The 22,579-nt window shown below is 43.4% G+C and overlaps 1 protein-coding gene across 1 annotated transcript in view; it reads right to left on the reverse strand.

Annotated features, from left to right (window-relative positions):
- Positions 1 to 22,579, reverse strand: part of plxnd1 (plexin D1) — a 47,900-nt gene that overhangs the window by 14,588 nt on the left and 10,733 nt on the right. The window contains exons 3-20 of the mRNA XM_035382396.1: positions 21,531 to 21,662; positions 21,079 to 21,179; positions 18,080 to 18,209; positions 17,102 to 17,279; positions 16,578 to 16,686; positions 14,840 to 14,939; positions 14,060 to 14,158; positions 13,050 to 13,139; positions 12,268 to 12,361; positions 11,542 to 11,699; positions 8,649 to 8,794; positions 6,801 to 6,906; positions 5,240 to 5,379; positions 4,833 to 5,012; positions 4,298 to 4,394; positions 3,796 to 4,062; positions 1,735 to 1,884; positions 137 to 251 (exon numbers count right to left, since the gene is read on the reverse strand). Coding sequence (XP_035238287.1) covers positions 137 to 251; positions 1,735 to 1,884; positions 3,796 to 4,062; positions 4,298 to 4,394; positions 4,833 to 5,012; positions 5,240 to 5,379; positions 6,801 to 6,906; positions 8,649 to 8,794; positions 11,542 to 11,699; positions 12,268 to 12,361; positions 13,050 to 13,139; positions 14,060 to 14,158; positions 14,840 to 14,939; positions 16,578 to 16,686; positions 17,102 to 17,279; positions 18,080 to 18,209; positions 21,079 to 21,179; positions 21,531 to 21,662 — 2,392 coding nt within the window. The remainder of the gene's footprint in view (positions 1 to 136; positions 252 to 1,734; positions 1,885 to 3,795; positions 4,063 to 4,297; positions 4,395 to 4,832; positions 5,013 to 5,239; positions 5,380 to 6,800; positions 6,907 to 8,648; positions 8,795 to 11,541; positions 11,700 to 12,267; positions 12,362 to 13,049; positions 13,140 to 14,059; positions 14,159 to 14,839; positions 14,940 to 16,577; positions 16,687 to 17,101; positions 17,280 to 18,079; positions 18,210 to 21,078; positions 21,180 to 21,530; positions 21,663 to 22,579) is intronic.

Consider the following 22,579-nt stretch of genomic DNA (forward strand, 5'->3'; position numbering starts at 1 on the left):
TGTGACTAGGGACTAGGAGCTGAATTAGACAGTTCAAAAAAAAGGGTTTCTCTTGGAACAATGCCCTTTAATCTCTGTGCACATCTGGATCATATGTATATCTGGATACCTAACAACTCTGACACCACTGACTTACCCACAGTGCACAGGAGCAGCAGTATTCCACACACCACTATGGACACCACAATGGCTGGCTCACTGTTCCCAAACTGCACCATGGCAATGGTCTTTTGGAAGTTCCCAACTTGCACCTGTACATAATAAAATTGAGACACTGAAACATGAATGTACATATAAACAAGCAGCCACACAGGCTGAGCCTCAGATGGAAGGCAGCTACCTTAAAAGGCAGCATTTGAAGACAGCATTTACACTATTTTCACAATTTTGCATAGGATATCTCAGAGATCTTTGCGGTTACCTTGGGCTTCTTACTTCCGTTAAAATAATGTTGGCTGAAAACAGCGAAGTATAAAGTATAAGAATTGTATAAGGGTTCCATGACTGTTAATACCATATAAAAATATCAAGAAAGTTTCAGTTCCATAGTCCATCTAATACTCGGTTCCTTAAACATGAGCATATCTGCAGTTTCACTTTGTCATTCAGTACACATGCGCTTGGGCAGCCAGTGGACCCCCGGCCCACAGTCTCTCCCACCCTACGGGGGAATTACGGAAGTTGAGTCTCAACATCTCTGGGCACGTTTATTTGTTCAGCTCTTTAAAAAAATTGTTTTTTTAAAAATAAAGTCCATCAGCAGAACGTTTGTGATAAAAAAAACAGCAGCATTGTTCCGTGTTCCTGTTTCGAATGGAAGAAAATGACACTGCACACAACAACGTCATTGGCTATTACCCGCTGCAGTTAGGTGCCAAGGGAAATAAAAAAGGGTATTTCTACAGTGAAAAAAACACACAGCTTCCCCACACAAGTGGACTGTTTTAGGATGCCTAACATACAAATAAGGCCACAACAGCAGTCCATCCATCTGTGTTATGACAACCTGGCCAACCTCCAACCCCTTAGCACCCAGACTCTTTTCCTCTTGCTAATTACTCCTGTGTATTTATAGATGTCTAATAAAGGAATTTGTTTTAGTCTTTTGCTTTCTTTGTGACGGAGCCAAAAAATGCCATCATGCTGTGCTGCCCGGCCTCATTTGGCAGATTGTGCCATATTTAACCTGCTGCTGTGGCGAGCTCCTAATGGATCAAAAGCAGAGTGAAGGCGTGCTTCTATTTTTCTCTCAGTAAGCTCTCCCAAAAGCCATGCAATGCGGATAAATAGGAAAGGGATAGGTTCCTGTTTGTCTCATACTGGCACCACCCTGACATTCTACATTATCAGTGAAGTACAGTCTTACTGGGACTTGACATAAGCCTCCAGTTTTCGTAGATATAAAATGGTGCCTACATAAATTATCCTCCTGATTTTAATTAACACATGATTTAAATATTAGTGCTAATGACTGAGCATAACACAGTCCTCCACTGTTAATCAGAGGTGTTGTTGCCTCCATTAAGCACACTTACCAGTAGTCTTAGTAGAAATTAGACTCATGTGCACGACATGCCATGATAATTTGTCAAGGCAATTCATTTGTCAATTCAGGTCTCTGGAACAGATGTGTCATTTTCAACTTGCAGGTAAAAGTTTCTCTGACAGTAATATTGGTAATATTTTTTGGTAATACAAAACATTTTCTCTCATGATAGGTATCTTTGTACTTACAGTGACAGGGAGCTCTCTCTCATTGGAGCTGAGGGTGCCGTTGATGGTACAGTGAAAAAGCTGTTCATAATTGAACTTGATATCACAAGGGATGGAGCCAATCATCACGGTGTATTCTTCTGGTGCCAGGTCCAGCTCACTGGGCCCTTTCTGTACCAGACCAAACAATAACAGCCGTCCATCAGCCTAGTCAAAACCTTCAGATCGGTCCCTCATGGATATAATGTGCACGGTAACTTGTGGAATATAGCTGTGGAAATTCATACAGGCTGTTCTAATTGTAGCTTTGCACATTTGCAAAAATACACGCCCGACTCATATTTCATAAGATTATGCCTACAGCACACAACATGTTCAAGTTGTAGGCAAGTGCAATGAAATTTGTTTTTAATGAACCAAAAACATTTTTAAAACTCATCAACTAACAGGTGCTTGACATTTTCATTTATAGACATAAATATATCATGAATGACAACACCAGGGACTTGAAAGGGGTTTTAGAGCCAGAGCAACACTATAGGCAGTAGAGGGCATTTAGGGTCCAAACAACATGTGGGTTATAGAACCAGATCTATGGCAGTGATTCTGAGGGGGTATATTAGGCCAGACCAATACCACCCCCTCCATGACTGCTTGATATCGCATTAAGGCAGTGGGAGAGAAGCAGGTGAGCAGGTGGGTCAGTGAAACACAAAAACAGAAAACAATAAGAGGGCTGAGCATGTGGAAATCTGCATTATTTATTCTTATACAACTTCCCGTTCACTGATTGAACTCCCTGGCCCTCTCCCATCTCAGGATGCCAACCCCTGCTTCTTTGTCAACAAAAGCTTCCTTGCAATCTGTTATTCTATTCCAAAAAAACATCCACTCGCCCCCTCAGCCTTCCTCAAATGGGACAGAAGCAGCACATCCGATTGGCCCAGTGAGAGTTCCTTCCTCTTTTGACACACGGAGGAAAAGCAGCATGTTCAAAGCCACATTTATGCATGCAATTTCCTTGTTCTTTTTTTTGTTAAACCATAAGCTTAAAGAAACCAAGTAGAAGTCTTTTTTAATAATACATCTCATCGCATAAATATGTTTTTAAACAGGAACTTTGGTCAGCAGAGGTAAAACTTCACATACAAATATATATGCCTGCGATTTTGGTTAAAGGTTGTGACTGCATATCTTCTGTGTAGCTACTGAGAATAGCACAACCCACACAAGATAGGAACAAATGTTGAAATAGAGGTGCTTTTACAGGCAACATAATGTTAGTACATACATTTTGGACTGACACTAGCTTTCTACCTTGTGAGCAAGCAGAAAATGTCAAACTGTTGACAGAAACAGCAATTCTAATGATGCAATTAGGGTATTTCGCATTTAGATCCAATAACAAATAGTAATGAAAGAAACCCAACTGTGCAGTGTCAGCAATTGACTGAGTCAGCTCTCCCTCATTGGCCCAGTGGTCTGATCACCACACAAGCTGAAGAGGCATTTCATATTGATGCTGAGTATCCACAGATCTCATTTAAACCTTCTGTTTATGTTCTCTCACAACCACAGTTGGTCAGAGGTCTCCAAGTCACCAATTTTCTACACAGTATCAATTCACATTTGAAAATAAATCAATTCAAAATTAAGCATGTTTTATATTTTACTGTATTTGAATGAAAAGAAAAGGCACTACAGTACACAGATGACCACCCCTCCCCAATTGATGCAGGCTCAGCTTAACAAGCTAATCATAGTCACAACTGTTATAAAGCACCTTTCACAGAGACACAGTCACAATAAATATTTAGAGGAAAATGCGAAAATTGGCAAAGATTGGGCTGAACCGTCAAAAAACCCAGCAAGTGAGGTCAACACCCCCCAGCAGAAAGAAAAAAATGCTTGGGAAGTTGATAAATTCTAAAGGTTATTAGTCGCATAGAACAACCCAGCGATACTGACAAGCATGCGATGGAAAATTCTCACTGGCCTGGAGCTCAAATCTCCCCTCAGAAACCCAGCCTCCACTCCTCACTCTCTTCCCACCACCTCTAACTGTTCAACAGGGATACTCACATTGATGATGAGGGTCAGCGGCTCTCCCGAGTGGTGCTTGATAAGTTTCTCCTTGTTGGCAGTGAAGAACTGGGGGTCCTCCAGGTAGTCCATGTTGAAAAAGTGGCCCCCATGAAGCTCACCGTCCACCTCCAGGGCCCCGTGGGGGGCAGGACTGGGCCCCATGTACAGGACTTCATTCAAGAAGAACCTCACCTTGGCCCGTGTGGACTGGGGGGAAGGTGGGGATGGGCAGGTGATAACAATGGAGTCCCTGACTGTGCAGACCTGCAAATAAGGAAAGGATATGTTTCATCTTTCTTTGTGATTGTGCTTCTCTCTCACTGAGATTTGATTCACTAATGAAAGATTAGATTCTGCTTCTCTACAACATGCAGCTAATCCAAACTCCATTAAAATTATGATTTGCTTGTATATCCAACTAGACTGCTAATGAAATTATTTAATTATTTTACAAAGAACAACTCTCCAATATTGCCATGCTATGTGTAATGTGACATACACTCTTAGCAGGTCCGCTGTCCATCCCAGTGACCTCCATGGTGACAGTCTGCACCAGGTCAAAACCCTGGCCTGTCACTGTAATGGTACGGCCCCCACTGGAACACAAACAAGCACTCTCTGTCAGAGGCCGAGTCAGCACACATGCCAATCAAACACCCCTCCTTACCCAGTCTGGCTTCTATGGACCAGATCAGAGAGCTGAGCTGAGTTTATACTATGCCTATTAGACCATAGTGAGTTTATAGTTGCACATTAGTGCCAGTGCAGCCTAGTCTCTGGCTACCCATAGCACCATGATATCTGATGAACTGTGCATACTGTGAAGCCTGTTTACCTATTTGCATAACATTCTGTTAAATTCAGTTTTATGTAACAGTAAACATTTATTATTTTAAATTGTCATATTGGTAGAGTAGCAAATTTGACAAGGAAGCAAAAACTATGATAAAATCAAACCACTGTACAGAGGATAGACTGTTCAAACCAAGTGAAGTACTCTTATAAATAGCACGTAAGACAGGGGCAACAGGCACCTGAGGTAGCTCTTGCTGGGGTGGATGGTGCTGATGCTTGGGTCTTTCTCGTAGGTGTAGAGCACGCTGAGCCGAGAGCTCTGGCAGGGCAGGTCTTCAAACTCCACGCACACAGGGACAGGATCAGCACAGGGCTGCACTGCCGCCGGCATTCTGCACGCAATGACGTCCGAGTGTCGCCTGCGTGTAACGCAAACACAACAACATAACCCCACCATACCGCACAGCAGAAACAACAATAAACATCACACCGCACAACGGTGAGCATCACCGAAAACAACACCAAACCACAAAAAACTTAAATTCATGAAGAGGTCATACTACTGTAAATATCAAGATGTCTTAAACAGGATCACTGTGAGTCACAGACCCCTGGGGAACAGTATGTTTCAGAAGTGAGGGCTTACGTGATAATTGCACAGTCTTGGGTGCCATTGACCCTCACCCGCACCTGGGACCCCACGTCTAGATGTTCGCCTTTGATGGTAACTCTGGTCCCCCCTGCACGAGACCCATTCCTGGGTTCCATGGAAATAACTCTTGGGACCTGGGAGGGGTGGGGTGGCAGGGATTTCATTAAGATACAGTCTTAAGTAATTATATCCAATGTTTTGGTCACATACTCATAAGGGATCTTCACACGGGAAAAATAGGAAAATGATTACTTGGTTGTGCCAAGCATTTATCAACCAGTCACACCCAGGAACATGGACTTCCTGGGTGTGTACAAAGTCCAACCAAAATGCTTTCATTTTGTTGTCAAACATGTCTTAACTTCTTCCAGAATGGGCACAACTGCGAATACATTTAATACAGTTCGGTAAAACTGCAAGTAACCTTTTGTATTTAAAATTCAAAGACACGTATGTTAGGTATACTCCTGCCATTGCCCAGTAGCAAGGCACTGGCCTCAGACGTGGAGCTTGTCCCCAGGCACTGCACTGTAGCTGCCCACTGCTCCTAAGCAGCCAGGATGAGTCAAAGGCAGAAGACAAATTTCCCCCTCGAGGTCAATAAAGCATGACCTAAACTTAAACTTAAAGCTTTTTTAATTGGTCTGGTTTTATCCAGCCCTACACTCTGACTGACTACAGTAGGCCCAGCAGTGTCCGCCTCCGAGCAGAGAAGGGTTTGTGGAAGCGAACAGGACATCTGCATTCCGAAACCTTCCTGCATTCCCCCCAGAGACTGCCTCCCAGCCACCCCAGCAGTCATATGATTCCCTCATTCAGGATTCACTTCCTGAAGGAAGGGGCGGGGAGGGGCCGGCAGGGGCCTATTGTCTGAGAGGGTCTGCTGGACCACTCTCTCCTTGTGCAGCCAGCATTCACTGGGGCAGATGTTTCCTAAGCCTGGGGTTGGAGGAAGGAGGCTCCGAGCACACCTCCTTCCTGTCTATGAGCAGATACTGCATGTCTCAGCCTGGGGAAGTGCCATCTCTGGGAGGCCGCCTCCCACAGACAGGAGATTGCAAAACATTTCCAAACTGCATGGGCTGCCTCTTGTTTGTGTTGTGGGATGTGTCCAAGGCAATATCATGTTTAAATCTAATCATCTGATGAAGTGGTCTGTTAAGACACCAAAGAAATCCACAAAAAACAAAAAAATAAAACAAACAAAAGGCTTCTATATGTGTTTCCACTGACTGAATGTTTGAAACCCGAAGGGAAAGCATTTGAGTCAGGGTCAATTAACACAAAAAGGCTTTGTTTTAATTGTTAATACTGTGTGCTCAAAAGAAGGCCCTTTCAACAACAGACACAATTGTTTTTGTTGGCATCAAGTTCAGAAACTGTAATAATGCTTCTAAGGCCTTGAAAAACATTTGAAGATTCCCATGTACTTGCATACATGATTATTATGAGAAGCAGCTGTTAACATTACTCAGACACTGTAGGTCCTTCGCCACAATGCAAAAAATACAGAGCAACGCAGATGGAGAGAGTGAGGGAAAGAGAGCAGACTCACCAAGTACGAGTAGGCCTCTTGAGACCTCCCCACTGCATTATGGGCCACAGTGACGCTCACCCTTTCTGACATCTTGGCCCGGGAGTCCCCTGTCACACATACCAGCCTGTGTGCAAGACATCAACAGCAGAATTCAACACCACTGCACACCGCAAGCAGAAATTAACACCCCTTATTAAACAGCTTTAAAATATTCCAGAATAGATGCAATGACTGGCAGTGAGAAATAAGGGAGTGCCAAATCTATCTTGGAAAAAAAGAAGCCATCAAAAGCAGACTCCACAGACGGATATTACTGCCAAGCAGCACGTTGAAGCAGTAACTCTCCCTCCCAGATGGAAGTGATGTCCCCATTGATTGAAGAGCCAAGTCAAACTTTAAAGATTCACCCACCTATCAGAAAACTTGTTGGACACTATCAGCTAATTTGTTTTTTCAGGCGCTTATTTAGGCTGTTCAGAAAACACCTGCCAGGAAATGTGGGGCTGTGTCGCCTAAGCATTAGCATATGTAGTGGAAACAGGACTGAATCTGAGAGGGTCTTTGTGGTGAGGAGGGTCTGACTCATACAGAGTTTTACCACAGTGCTGATGATAAATAGAACTCAGATCAAACCACAGGAGGTTAGATGTCAGAGACGTAGTCTGCTTTTGGGAAATCACTCGCCATTAAAATGATAGGCATTAAAGGTAAAAAGGGGAATGTCTTTCGATTAACTCTAACATGAGGTCTATGATCTGGGTATTTTGAGTGATGCCTTTAGGTTTTGTGAGCTTAACCCCCTGGTCCCCTCTTGATGGACCAGAAAATATTGTGACTCAGTGGTGAGAGCCAGTGGATCTGCAGGCGCCTGCAGGAATATGCAGCATTAATCAAAACCAGGAGTGGAGGCTCTCAAAGCTAAGGCAAGTGCTTATGTTAATGAGAGACAAGCTGACACCCTCACTCCAGAGCTCTGAAGGATTTTTAAATGCACTGCACTCCATCTCTTCAAATGGAATTGGTTTAAATGCGGAGCGACGTGCTCGCTGCATGCCTCCCTTTACTGCCGCTCGTTCACACCGGTCAATGCGTGACCTCTGCAGGCCCGGGCAAACACCTGTTATAACAGTGCTGCTTTCGAGTCATAAACAGGTGCCGTCTCTGCGTGTGTCTGCGGTGTAAGAAATGACATGTTGTGATTTAAAACCTAAGACTGACCTCTCTATGCAAAGAAAGTACTGTAACTGCCCTGTCATAACACCGAGGGTGTAAAATCCTGATCTAATCAGGCGAGAGTTGGGCGGATGACATCACTTCACTGAAATGCAGCCTGCCATGCCTGTGCCTGACAGAAAGTACCACAGCAGACCACGAGCGTGACCCTCAGATAACTCCAGGACTTCACTCTCCCACGATCCAGTCAACATGAACTGCAGAGGAATAATAAACACTTGGGCCTGCCGTGTACCGTTACGTGTGGCTTGTCATATGAGGAGGTGGACGGACATGATTTTTAATGAGAGGACTTCAGAGAGAAGTGAGGGCAAGGGTGATTGGAAGGGCATATGCTGAGGTTCCATCTGCACCATGGAGACTACAGGGAGACTCCTAGACACATCAATACCATTATTGCTACAAGGTACGGAAAAGAATTTGTGTGCAGTAGCAGTCATAGAGGGAAATCACACTATGTTGAACCATTGCAATGTAAGGACATAGGAATCAAGTACCTATGTTAATCCAAGTACTTAACGACTGGATTAGCCTGATACCAATGAGTAGTGACTAGCATCAGTGCAACACCAGAGAATTGGGAGGGAGAGTTATCTACAAGGGAGCATGGGAGACTGCCGCTAGGACACTCACTGCACGGAGACATCGTATCGGTCCTCCAGCAGCCTGCAGGGCACTGCTCCGATGGCCACGCTCACGTCCGAGGCCCTGCGGCCCAGGTTCCTTCCTTGGATTGTGAGCAGCGTCCCCCCCTCCGACGGCCCGCTCAGTGGCCAGATCTACGGGCAGAGGAGGAGCAGGGGGGTTAACAGGAAGTCTGGAATGTGTAGAACTAGGTCAGAGGGAAATCTAACTTTGCAGGGTGACCAGTGAGAACCAGTTGAAGCTACATGGGCCAGTGGGGCTGCCTTTGTCCTCCCATTACTGCCCACTGGAAACATTTATATTCTGCAGGCCAAGAATCGTGTTTGTGATCAATTAGGGGCAGTGAATTACTCAGAATTGGAAACAGAGAAAACAAATCTGTAAGTTTATGCCTCAGCTGGAGCCTTAGCTGCAAATCAAAAATACACGTCTCCCTCCTTATGCTCAGCAGAGAAGTTTATTTTTGGAGAACAACCACTTATGAGTCAGATTCTGATGTTCAGCATTACAGCTAAAATCTCAGCTTCACTGAAACCCCTTAGAGGCCTTCGGCATCCTGAAGTGTGGTGCCGCAGAAAAAATGCTTCTCACCTCCATGTGAGAAGAGAGCTGTGTGCCTGGGAATAGGCTCACATCCTCACAACTGTCTGTCTCCATCTGCACGCATTCTGAGACGGCAGTGCCTCGTCGGCCTGCCTGCCGGCGTGCTCTCCATGGCTCAGGAACAGACGTGGTCATTTAAAGCAAGTGGCACTCCATTTGTTTACATCCTCACCACATCCCCCACGGATTTCAAGGGCGAGAGCACGGAATGCAACAGCGCCATTCTTTAGATCGCCAGCGAAACGGAGTCCGATAGTTATCGCGCTCCATTCAGTGAAAGCAGTCTACAATCAAAGCCAAGTGTAGCGTGAAAAACCATGAAGGCAGAACCTTTCCTAGACCTTTGATGCATTCCCCTCTGCTTAGGTCACAGTGACCCTCTGTATTATTAACTCGGCACCACTGTTATTCTGTTTGAATGTAAACTGCATTTGTAGATGAAAAACAACCTCTATACAGTCCTGAGGCTGGCAAAAGAATCATGCCTGCTCATTCAAGGGTTTTGGAAAAACACATAAACCAGCCCACCTCTTTGTCTCCAGATTTCAACAGGAATAGGCCTGCACAGCACAGCGACTTCTTCTATTAACTGGAGGCAGCAGTCAAGCACACTACCTGTATGAGACTGTAGGTGGACTCCGAGATGATGATAAACCTCATGACTAAAATCCGCCCAATCATGTCCTGGCCTGTGGTTGCCAGTCACACCTGCACAGCCATGACTGAGATTAATACCCACTAGAGCACGTCAATACACTGAGAACCAGTGCTTCACCGGAACCAAGCACTGCCCATCTAAGACTCCAAAAAGTCACCTGATTCTAAATGTGTAAAATGCATTACTGCAAGTAAAGGCAGACTTTTTTAAGGATAGGGGAATGTATGCTCATTCATTAGCTCCAGGTCTCTGCACACTGTCAACCACCTTTCAGCACAATTTAAAACAGGATATGAAAAACATTGAGGATGTAGCATTTCTTGAACAAACAAATGACTCAGACAACTGCACAAATTTTTTTGTGGTTGAGACATGTAAAACTTTTGCAGTTTTTGAGCTGATGCATTATGCTATTTATATATAAATTCCGTTTTATGCTGATGAAGCTGTATAACTCTCATGTTGAGCTCCCTAGAGGGAGGCATTTCATCAAAAGGACACAGAGCACATCCAAGCACAGTCTGCTGCAAGGCTACCATGCTGAGTCTGATTGAGACGACAGTGGGGGTGTCACAGGGCGGAAGTCCTGGTGCGGAGAATATGCCAGCGGTTGAGTGTAAAGGGCAGACCGGCCACGGAAAACGCCACGAGTGGCCAAGCCCACGTGACAAATGCATTTATCCTCTCAGCCTGCGCCTTATCTGCAGGAAACGTTTAGCAGGGCCGATTAGGCTTCACGTGAACCATGTTTCCCCTCTCAGACTGCACAGTAGATATCGATGTCAACAGAGACATCAGCTCAAACACAGGGGAAAACTCCAGGTCCTCCGTCAAACCCAGACTGCCATGGAAATTATCCTGAAAATGACCATTGCTTCTTTTAGCTATAAGAAGGGGTCATGCTTGAGCTATGCTGAACTGCAGTGAACCACCCTAGACTGAAGGCCTTGTTACTGAACCCCCGGTGAGTGCTCACGATCAAAATATTTCACCTCAGTCACCCTCAGTCACCCTCAGTCACCCGCGGAAACCGCGGTTGTATAAAAGTGTCAAAGTGTTAAAGGGTTTATCCACACATAATTCTTCCAATTTTACTGACTATTTTCTGATGCTAGACAGCTTTCATCCCTGGCTCAAAGTGACACAAGTGCACATTACTGTCTACAGGTCACCTTAGAAATGGTGTCTGATTCTGCAGCTGAACAAATTAATAACAACATACAGTTTGACCAAGCATACTGTATGTTCCACCTGAAATGCAGCTCTTTGGCCACCCTTTAAAAAATAAGCCTTCGTCACTAGAATGAAATCAGTCAGGCCATTGTTCTTGTTCTATGTGAAACACCATTTCCTGTTTGAATGTAGGAAGGACCCCCACTGTCACAGCCAGAGGTGACAGAAGGATTTTGAGTACATAAAACAACTCCCTACAGTAGTACAGTAAGGGATATTACATGTGTTGAAGGAGATCTAAAGATGAAGGAGAGTTATCCATTTCCCTGTCTTTCCCCAAGCCTCATCCTCCCATCATGGGTAGATAACCAGTGTTAAATTTACCCCATTGAGGTAAAGTGGGGGCAGTGTGATGCTACGGGATGCTGTGGAGGCAGGAGGAGGTACCTTGTGAATTTCAGGGTTGGGACACTGGCTTCCGGGGGACCGACAGCCATCCCGGGGCCTGCAAGCGTTCTCGCACCAGGCGCAGAGGTGTCCCTGGTCCTCCCGTCCCCAACACTGCGAGCAGTCCGCGCTGCCCGTCCCACAGTTATACACCTCCACTGAGGGAGAGAGAGAGTAAGAGACAGAGTGAGGCTGTGTGAGAAAATGAGTTATGATCCTCCCCTCTTACACTGGCACAGATAGTTTCTCCCTGCAGAACAACCATATATTTATCCTAATGATGAAGTACAGCATGATGTTCTGTTATTTTGCCTGTCATGCTAATTTGCTAAAAAAAAGTATCCCCTATCCACGAATCTCTTCCAGTTATTTACAGTTCAAATAAAAATATAAAAAACACAGATATTTCATCTTTATGTGTCTATTCTGCAATCAGTTATAGATGACACGTTGCACTGCTTTATGCTTAGCTAACTTAACAAAGAAAGAAGTATAACGGAGCACAAGAAGAGCACTACAGTAAGACACCACAGGTTTTGTTTCTCTTCTGTTTATTTCCAGTTGTGGTTGCACACCAAGTGTTGTTGACCACACAAGGGGTTGAGAAATAATGTGTTTGCACTGAATAAAGCATACAAACATGCTCCCGGAGAGCTCCATTGTCAGTTAAAGCTGAAATAAAGGGGTACAAAGAATCCTTTGTTCAGTCTGTGTGGAGACACTGACCTGCGACTGGTACAGGGCTGTCGATATACTTGTTAGGCTGATCTTTCCGTCGCAGGTTCAGATGGAACACCTGGCTCCTCTGTGTTGTGGTCAGCTGATAAGACAGATCAGGACCGTACTGAGACACTAACAGTAACAGTAAGTAACAGAAGCACACAGTGGGCAGAACGGAGACCTACATTAATGTGATGGTAATAATGGTCAGATGATACAATTGAGAGCTTGGGTGTTAAAAAAGAAAACAACAGAGAAGGATCATACAATATGTTCTCCAAGGGATTTTCTGTTTATTCAGGCAACAATAGTTGATACTTGCAATAACGCACATAACCCCTCATTTAGGCTATCCCATTCACCTACAGGGCCAGGTGATAATCACCCTGAAGTAGTACATCATTGAGTGTTTCAGTGATGATTTCTTTAAGGCAATACTAAAAACATACTGTTGGAACAATCTTGAGCCTTCTACAAATTGCATTTAACATTTAAAAAAGAATGAATCTACATCAACTGTCAGTTATCAAATTATCTAGAAAACCCTTCATTATAGTAAAAGACTTATTTTTTTATTTTTGTGTATTCAGATTCCCTGTCTAGTTGAAATTAGAGCTCTAAAGGTTTTTCTCAGCTCATCCTTGCAGTGTGAGAGCACTCCAACATGTCTCTGATTTTCCTTTAACTTGAGACAGCACACTAGCACGCCTCTGATTTTCCCTCACAATGAATTAAGCCAAAGCTGTGATGAGTGACAGCTTTCTGAGGGTGAGCTGTTTCATACTTACCATCACACTGCTGCACTGCACCTCTGAGCGACCAAGCCACCTTGCTTCATACAGCTGTTCATTCCCGAAATCACACTCCAGAGCAGTCCCCTGATCAAAACATTACACGCGCACACACACACACACACACACACACACACACACACACCAAAACAGAACATTACACACACACACACGCACACACACACACACACACACACACACACACACACCAAAACAGAACATTACACACACACACACACACACACACAGAAATAATAAAATGTGCTTTTGTAATGTACTGTTGTACATTTTCAATCAACCTCCAACAGACATGTCAGTAGCAAATCAGACAAAGGGACAACGACAGTCTGTGTTAGACAAGGGCTGTGGTCACTCCTGTGCATTTCTGAGTTCAACAGCATGATCAATACATTCTTAAAATGTATGACTTCCTGTACAGTTTTTAAATAAGTTAATAAATATAAACTAATGCTACAATATCCAACACCACATGGTGCTTAGACAGTGGGATTTTCAGAAAAGCCTGTCCCCATAACCAATTAAAGCAGTTTGAAAAATTGGCAGGGCTTTAGCGATTGACTCAGATTGTGTGCTCTGCCAGCATACAAGGGGAAGAAAGGACACGAACAGGAAGACGGACAGCATATTCAGGTTCACAGTCTGTCCATGCCTTCACACCCATCAGACACTACCGGCTCTGCCTGGGGTATCTCTTGCTAGCGGGAGTGGCCTATTTAACAGCGACAGCTGAAACCACAGGCTCAGTCCTGTGTGGGTCTGACTCACTGTCGCACAAAGGAGCATGTGAAATAAGGAGTGTGGGGGGGGGGCTCTCACTGTACGTGCCAATGGAGACAGGGACCTATTACAGTACTATATGTAAAGAAAGGAATACTAATTTCTCTCATTTCCATTCCAAGCTGGCTACGGAAAGAAACCCAATCAGTGTGTGTATTTTGGTTCAGCAAAATGCGGGCTGGATCTGCAGGGCAGCTGTTAGTCTGTACCTTCTTAGTGTTGTTGAGTGAGACGGTGATGTCCTGGGGCATTCCTGTGGGGGACGGAGGAACTTTAGAGGCCACCAGGCTTGGACAGGCTTCTGAACTCTTGAGGGAAAAACAGTCAGCGGTAACAATCAGAGCACATCTGTCTTCTTTTTTTAAACCAATTTACAGCATTCCCAATCATACATTATACATTATTTCACTGTTTATGTCAAAAGTCACAGTGAGAAAAAATTAAGTAATTGTCTTAAGTAACCTAGAAAAGGTGTAATGCCTTTTTGTCACTTTATTTGAATTAGTTAGATGGGGTTTATGACACTTCTTTAAAGCATTATAACACTTCAACAACAAGATATAATGGAAATTAAAGACCTTAGCATCATTTTGCGATTACTTACATTAAAGTGATATGTTACGGTAGGATTTCTGTGACATTCGTCATACCTCAGTATATAGAGTATAATGTGTATGGAGCCATGACACTAGCAATTATACAAGTAGAATTTTCCACTCCTATTGCAACCATCAGAATTTTTCATGATCATCTGTTTGTTTGGACATGTTATAACATATGGAATGACACATTGTCATAAACAAAGCATCAAACACAGCATTTACAAACAATTATGTCATCAACTGTTAACTGTTATCAGCTGTTATAATGAATTGTTATCAATATGGTTTGCCCTTAGCTGAATGAGAGACAGTCCCTCTGCTGTTTCCTGATGACACAAGCAATGGACCGTCTCTAATTGGAGCAATAACACTAAAAACATTCTTCACCTCCAGTAGGTTGTCCTTGGAGTCATCTTTACTGGAGACACAGTTATTCATCTCCTGGTTCCAGTAACACCTCCACCGTGCACTCAAACAGCTCCTGCACCTGAAATGGGCCAACACACACTTGAGAGACTTCAACAGGATTCTAATATGCACCTGAAATGGGTCAAATACACCCAAAAGACATAGAGTTGTTGCAAACTGCTTTGTAAACTGAAATGGAGCTATGCAGAATGTCTTTTGCAGAGTACTGTTACTATGGTAGCTAAGAGGGCAACTGTTTACACTGGGACACACATTCTTAGATGCATCATTCACTGCTGCTGGCTGTAGCCCCAGCAACGACCACTAAAACGTGAGCAAACACACCTCTAAGATTGAAACATTTAGCAAACAAAGAGTGCATAGAATTCGAGGCAAGCATAGCAAAATGGCTTGCTTCTTGAACACACTCCTGAAAGGGGAAAATCAGAGGTTCAGGTTCTTTTACACCTGAAACAGGTTGAACACACATGCAATCATTTCCATAGGGTTCCACTACACCTGGAACAGGGCTGACATCTCTGAGAACCTCGGAGATGTTCCTGAGAAGACCAATACCTTCCTGAGAACAGGCAGTAAAAACCACGGTGCTCTATGTGTAACCCCACAACACACAGACAGGAGAGAAATCACAGGCATTCAATGTGTGCAAGCTTTCTTTGGGGAATCCAAGATTGTGGTATATCCTAGGCCTCCTACACTGATTGTAAGCAGGTGCCCCACTCACAGTGCTGTTATCAGGGAGTGAATTTGTTTAACGGGAGCTCTCTTAGCTGCTCCTAATTGACACCAAACCTCTCCACATCCAGAGAACCATGTTTATCAAGGCCTGCAAAGAAACAGACATCCTAAATCACGTCTCACATATTTCAACACCAAGAGTACAGTATGGTATCACTGACATTGCAAGCACTGTGGAATTCCAGGGTCTGTTAGTCATTATCTTTTCACCTACTTGAAACTGCTCACATCCCTCAGTGGGCGGATTGCTTCAGTGCAGAAACAATACTGAGAAACTGCTCAAAAAAAAAAACTTCAACTCAAGTAGCAGATTGATTGCGAGTTTCTGACAATAAAGGAAGCTGCATGTATAATAATTTCCCCCCAAAAAACGTTTCACAAATAGCTAGCAAGTACATGAAGACGCCTTGCCTCTCCTCATTATCACCTCAAACCATACGCAGTCTGCTTTCACACTTTCATGCTGCGCTTGCTGAGAAGAGGGCAGCAGGTGTGAGTTCTGCCGTGCGGCAGTGGTCACACCTCTGCTTCTCTGCTCTACAAGATGAGCACATGCAGCATTGCACAATGCGCCGAGTACCTGCAGCCACGCACTCGCAATTCCTTTACACTGTCCCACATGCATAGGAAAAGTCCAAAGTTGGCTTTGGCCCGACTTGGCAAGCTTTTTTATCAACATTTCAAACTTTCGACTTCCTTTCATTTCTCTGTGTTATTAATTCAACACTAGATCTGTTTTCTCAAAAACTAAGCCATTCAATAAACAACACAATAGATAAACTTCCACTGCACTTCAGTGACATTAAGAGGGGTGTGAACTCAACCACTTCCTCTAAGGCAAATGAATAATAACACTATTAATGTCAAATTCTGACACAGGAAATAAGCGCAGCAGCAGCGACTTCCTGTGAAAGCCTCCCGTGTTCAATACAGACGTGTCAAGTACAGAAAGGCTTACGCAGTCTTGCGGTGTATCACTCCAGTCTTCTCACAGTCATAGATGGTGAAGTTCCCAGAAACCACAGACATGCCATTCACCTTAATGGCCATGGGAACAATGATGTGGTCTATAAGACAGACACAAAGACGACATGAATAACTACCTACCAGGAGTTAGTTAAAGTGTCCGTACTCATAGTTCATAACACATGATCAAGCATTAGCCCAGTTCTTGCAGGTCGCCTCTACACCGGTACTAAAAGGGGGTGAAGACAGTAGGAATATAAGACTGTTGGGCAGATACTGGTCTGCTACAATATACCTACGTAAGTAAAACCACAAACAAAGCCAGACTGCAGTACTAAATGAGACAAAGGGAAACTGATCATACCTGGCTGAGTCAGTCTGTGGGACCATACCGCTTTTGGGCAATGAGCTGGCCTATAATTACACTGTGTGTAGTGAAGTTTATGTTCTTTTTCCTCTGTGTGCAAAGACTGACAAAAAGAAAAACTGAAAACATCAGAGGTCAGAGGCACCTACCCCGGCTGTCAGGGATCCTGGGGTATTTCTCACGAGGCAGCAGGGGGCAGGTCTGAATTTGGGATGGTCCAGAATCAAAGTGCACAGTGGCTGCAGTAGAGACCCCCAGACCATAGTCACACTCCACCCTGGAGCCATTTAGGTCCGGGAGGCTGCCATTAATCAGGATACCCACATTCTGGGATGGAGAGAGGGAGATATTGAGAATAAAAGAAAAAGAGAGATGTGTGATGGATGTAGTACAATACAGTGCAGGTAACTTGTACTGTAAAATTCAGATTATAGAGGGGTTATATATTGCTACTCCACTCTACTTTGCTCCGCTCTGCTCCATCCATTCCATTCCATTCCGTTCCACTCCACTCCACTGTTGATGCAAAGCTTTGTTTCCAGTATCTTTTGACTGTTTCCTACTGTGAGTGTGAGGCTGAGACTGAATCAGCAGCAGTTTCCTGTTTCTCTAGGAGGGACATCTGTGAGCGGCACAGATGCAGCTGTGAGATCATCTGAGTAAGCCTGACTGTGACTTGAGGAGTTGGACAGTTGGAGTGAAACTCCTCCATCCAACACACACACATACACACAGACCTACACCCACACACACACCGACACAGACATACACACACACGCACACCTACACCCGCACACAGCACTCTGGGACTCTGTGTGTGTGGGCCAATTTAACAATGGTTAAGGACCACCGTCCTTCACCAATTCTAAGTACAGAAGAAAATTGTTCTGGTGGTACATTAAATGTTTTATGAACCTCATGTTATACTCTATGAAATGGCTCACACACATTTAAATCCATAAGAAATCTGAAAGAACTTTAAAGTGAAGAATTTGGTTGGGTACAATAAAAGCTCACCAATCAGGCTCAAAGGAAGCCTTCTGTTTCATGAGTCACTTAAGCAGGCAACCAAATACTTTCACCAGGATCATTTAAGAGAAAAATAGGCAGGAGGTAGCGGACCATACCGTGATGTCAGAAACGACACTGATCTCAGGTGGGGTAATGGTCATCACAGGACACTGATGAATCCCTTCCCCCAGACCAATCCAGGAACGGGGCAGTGGCTGGGTGCTACACTCCTCCTGGATTGAACACCTGCCGATGGAAGCAAGGGAACAGGAGTGAAGGTTAACTGGGATTTGAGGGGATGCAAATGACTTTGTCTCACACACATTCTGAACACACTGCGTAACAATTATGGCCTGCTCATTCAAATCTTTGGAAATTTTTCACAAAATAGGCATGAGATATGTATTTGGGTTCACATTGGTTATATGATATTTGCCTGCTGTCCCAGAGATACGTAAAAGTTTTATACCTCACATGTTTTTTGTCAAAAACCTGGCAAAACCTAAATATAACTGAGAAACCTCAGCCAAAATCCTGATTTGTGCATACCCTGTACCATGTGTCCAGTCCAGAAAGTTACTGCAAAGTCACATTATAAGCTCTTAATACTGCTAAATATCAGGAACTGTCAGCTATGTCAATAGTGTGCAAATATAAATTCCTTTGTAACAATCTACAAATTCTTTATTTTAAAAAAAGCCTATTTTTTCATCATTCCCTTACAGTATTTCAGAAATTGGTGGAGAATGCAGGACCCTGGGAATCTTCCTCAAGCAGAACTTCAGTTGACTTATGTCTAAACTGTGACTTGCACAAACAGTGTGGAATACAGTGCTTCCTGACAATAATCTTTCGGGAGAATGCTTGCAATCAAATGCTTCTATACCACCCAAGTTTCACACTAGGCCCAGTACATACCGCACATTCTAACAGAGTCTAAGCAGATAAGCTTCAGGCTGTGGGTGCATGTGGAAGGGGTCTTGCAGAATTGTCGTGCTTTATATGTATCTTTGCTTCAAAACCACATTACAAGTGATATCATCAACTCAAAAAAATAACTTTTTTCCATTACGCTACAATGTATGCCATCCAGTTTCTTTTCCTGGTTGTTTTGATCACTTGTGTATCAAACTCTGTTAAGTAGATCACAAGAGGGCCGGCAATACATGTTTCACTGGAGTGCATTTGATTCAGTGTCATACAAGTTTCCATAACAACAGCCACCTCTGGTACAGAAGATCAGCACTATTTAATGGGATTAGAGTGCTATCAGGCTGGGTGGGCTGTGATTTTTACTTCTGTTCACCAATAAAAACTGAAACAGGCCTCTTGTCCCCTCAGAGCAACTCATTCCCCACTACATTACATATACCAAGGGCACAATGACCTTAAATGGCAAAACTACAGAACTGTATGTTTAAAAAATTGAAAATTGCATTGTATAATGTACACTTAATGAATTTTTGCACTTTCATGGCTTTTCTATAATATTTATAAAATGTGTTTTTTATTATTTGTATGTTTTCCTTATCCTGGGTGATAGAAACAGCATGGTGCTTGCCAGAGTTACAGGCCCGAAATAACTGCCACACTACAGAGAGCACGAGCGCATCATCTTTAAATAAATTTAAAATAACTTAGTAGAGTGAAGAAAGCTCTGCTCTATATTTCTGAAAATGTGATGAAAACACTGTCATTTGGCCTAACTTTGCGATCTGCCCCTGATTCTGTTGATTTTCTGAACCCCCTAGTGGGGGAAGGGGGGTTTAGGGGTCAACCCCAGAACTAAGAATAGCTAGGCTCATTCGTCTGGGCTCCAGAGAGAGAAAGCCGCCAGTGTCCGGATGTGGACTCTGAACTCATATGCAGCAGTGATTCACTGACCAATCCGCACCCTCTCCCTCCCCCTGCCCCAGGAGACAGTATGGGTCTGAGCCATGCTGGGGGATTTTTGTACTTCCCTCTGTGAAACAACACAAACACAACTCACTGTACAATACTTCTCATCTTTCAGCAGACTCACATTGCCAGAAATCTCACGAGTAACACAGCTTTCCAAAATAAATAAAATATAAAATATGTACTAAAAGCTGGCTCTCACACTCAAAGGCAAATTACTGTGCGGCAAGAGCAAGAGTTCCCAAAATTTTCCACTTGATTATTATTTAAATCCAAGGAATATCTCCCCTACACCCACTCACATGTAAAAGAAAGTGCTGGATTGTCAAATTACGAACCAGTTTTCCAGTAAGAGTTGTCAAGGTGAGTAATGGGAACATCCACACACAGACCTCTGCCGTTCTCGTGCCCTCCAAACCCGTTGAGCCCCACCCACATTTTCTGGCCCCTGGGCAACATTGCTAACCAACTACAACCAACAAAAGACAACTTGATGCCAGACATATGTGACATCAGCTCAAAGGATCTTGAGAAGAATCTGACATTTTATTCTCATAAGACCCTGATGTGATCTTTTTTTTGTGTAAGTTATGAACGTGGCTTTGTTGCAGGCTCAACAAAGCTGGTCCCAGAGGCAGTGCCAGCTGAGATAGTTTGGAGGTGTTCCAGACCTTGTCATGCCAACAAACCCCTTCCCCAGATCTCTCTCTGCTGCTGGAACCAGCAGCCAGACTACTGACTAAACTTCTATGTGTGATGTATCACAGTCGAGAGTCTGCATTCTGTTCTATCCATGGAAACAAAAGTAAATGAATTCCTCTCAAAAAAAAGCGACTGAATGTATTCACCACGATATCCAGACTAAAGAGCCCTCCCTCCCGGGACAATATTGAGTAATTATGTGTCTCCACTGGACCCCAGTGTGTTAGCAGGATGGCCCACCCAGCAACGTCAATATGTCAATGGATACAAAAGTGAAAGAGTTACTATTTTCCATGAAAGTGATTTACTTACTGTTTAGAATCAGTAATTTACAAGATGTTGTTTTAGCTAATATTTTAATTATATGAAACTGTAGAAAAGCCAATATATAAAACTGGAAAAAAACTGGTTTAAGCAGGTGTGTCCAAACTTTTGACTGGTACTGTATGTGCATACATATTAGCTGACCAACAATGATTCAAAATAATATGTAATTGACTGAATGTATCCTTACCTGCCCTCCAGTGTGCACCACCCACAGTAGGCATCGCTGGCACCCAGGCATTCACTGCAGCTGGTGTACTGATCACACTTGGAAACTTTAACCCGCAGAAGCTTTGGGGGTAAAAATATTTTCACACATAGCACCCACATCCTCTCGCCATTGCACGACCAGAACATCCCTCTGCAAAGTTATCTTCAGAATTTCAGTGCATGGTGAGATTTCCTGATAATGATTTCTTTTTTTAATCAATGATAAAGGACTTAATCACTTAATCATTAAAATGTAGTTTCCTGTTTTGCCTGCGAAAACAAAATCTCCACTTATCTCAACTCCATCTCATTTATGGAACAACATTTTATGCTGATTTTATAACATATGATTGATATGTTAATTTATTTTCATTCCTAGTTTGCACTGTAAGTTTAACTGGAAAAGAGACACTCGATAGCACCCAGACTCACATGATTGGAGGTCATTACGTAAAGGTAGTTTCTGTCATTGGGGTCAAATGTCATGATGTGGTGGACAGATTCGCCAGACGGAAGCTTCAGAGACGGTTGACTGGGCAGAGTCAGGTTCCTAAGGAGGTTCAGCTGAGGAAAGAACAAATGTTTGTCACATTTTATTCAGCTAGCCTTTATGCAAATGAATCTGCGCATTTTACAAAAGCGCACTGCATTGAAAATGAAATCTGAAACCAAAATGTATGGTATTTTAAACTTGCGACTACCCGCAAATCAAACCCATATTAACCGTAATGTGACCTATTGTTTACTGTAACTGTAACTTCTCATTCAAGTATGTCCATACATTTGGAGAGAACTGCAAACATTAATTCAAACATTTTCAGTAAAGTCCAGCATGCAAAACATCACAATATGTGGCAACCTGGGTTCCTGCAAATCTTTATGTTCGGTTTAGTGGCAGAATTCTTTCAGTGTGTATTGTTTCCATATCTCGCGCAAGCAAGCATTGGCATACTATAATAAAAATGAATTAACCTATTAGTTGGTTTAGCAGACCCTCTGTAGATTTTTTTTTAATGGCCATTAAAACCAGAGGTTTCCTTTTGCTAATTGGCACTGCATTATACCCACACCCAAGAATGCACATATGCACACACACAAAATGTAGGTAAATACTGTTGGCAGCTATGCTCTTTTTTTTCAGGAAGCTGTGGGTTTTTACTCTGAGGACTTTCTGAGCCAGACGGTGGATGACAAGCTGTGAAGTCCCCTTCTTTCTATCTTATCTACAAAACTAGCTGCTGAAATTCCGATCCTACAACTTTACGAAGGAATCGGATCTATTCAAAAGCACTAGACTGAAAAAACCTTTGAGTGTGTGTCTGTGTTTTTGGGGGTTGGGGTGACCCTGGAATGAGAGAGAGAGAGAGAGAGAGAGAGAGAGAGAGAGAGACCTTTGCAGAGAAATACACATATTCACACAAATATATAAAAGCTGAAATACAGAAAGGTTGAAACATGTACAGTAGCAGAAGGGCCACATA

The sequence above is a fragment of the Anguilla anguilla genome, chromosome 11 (assembly GCF_013347855.1).
Source record: "Anguilla anguilla isolate fAngAng1 chromosome 11, fAngAng1.pri, whole genome shotgun sequence".
Lineage (NCBI taxonomy): Eukaryota > Metazoa > Chordata > Actinopteri > Anguilliformes > Anguillidae > Anguilla > Anguilla anguilla.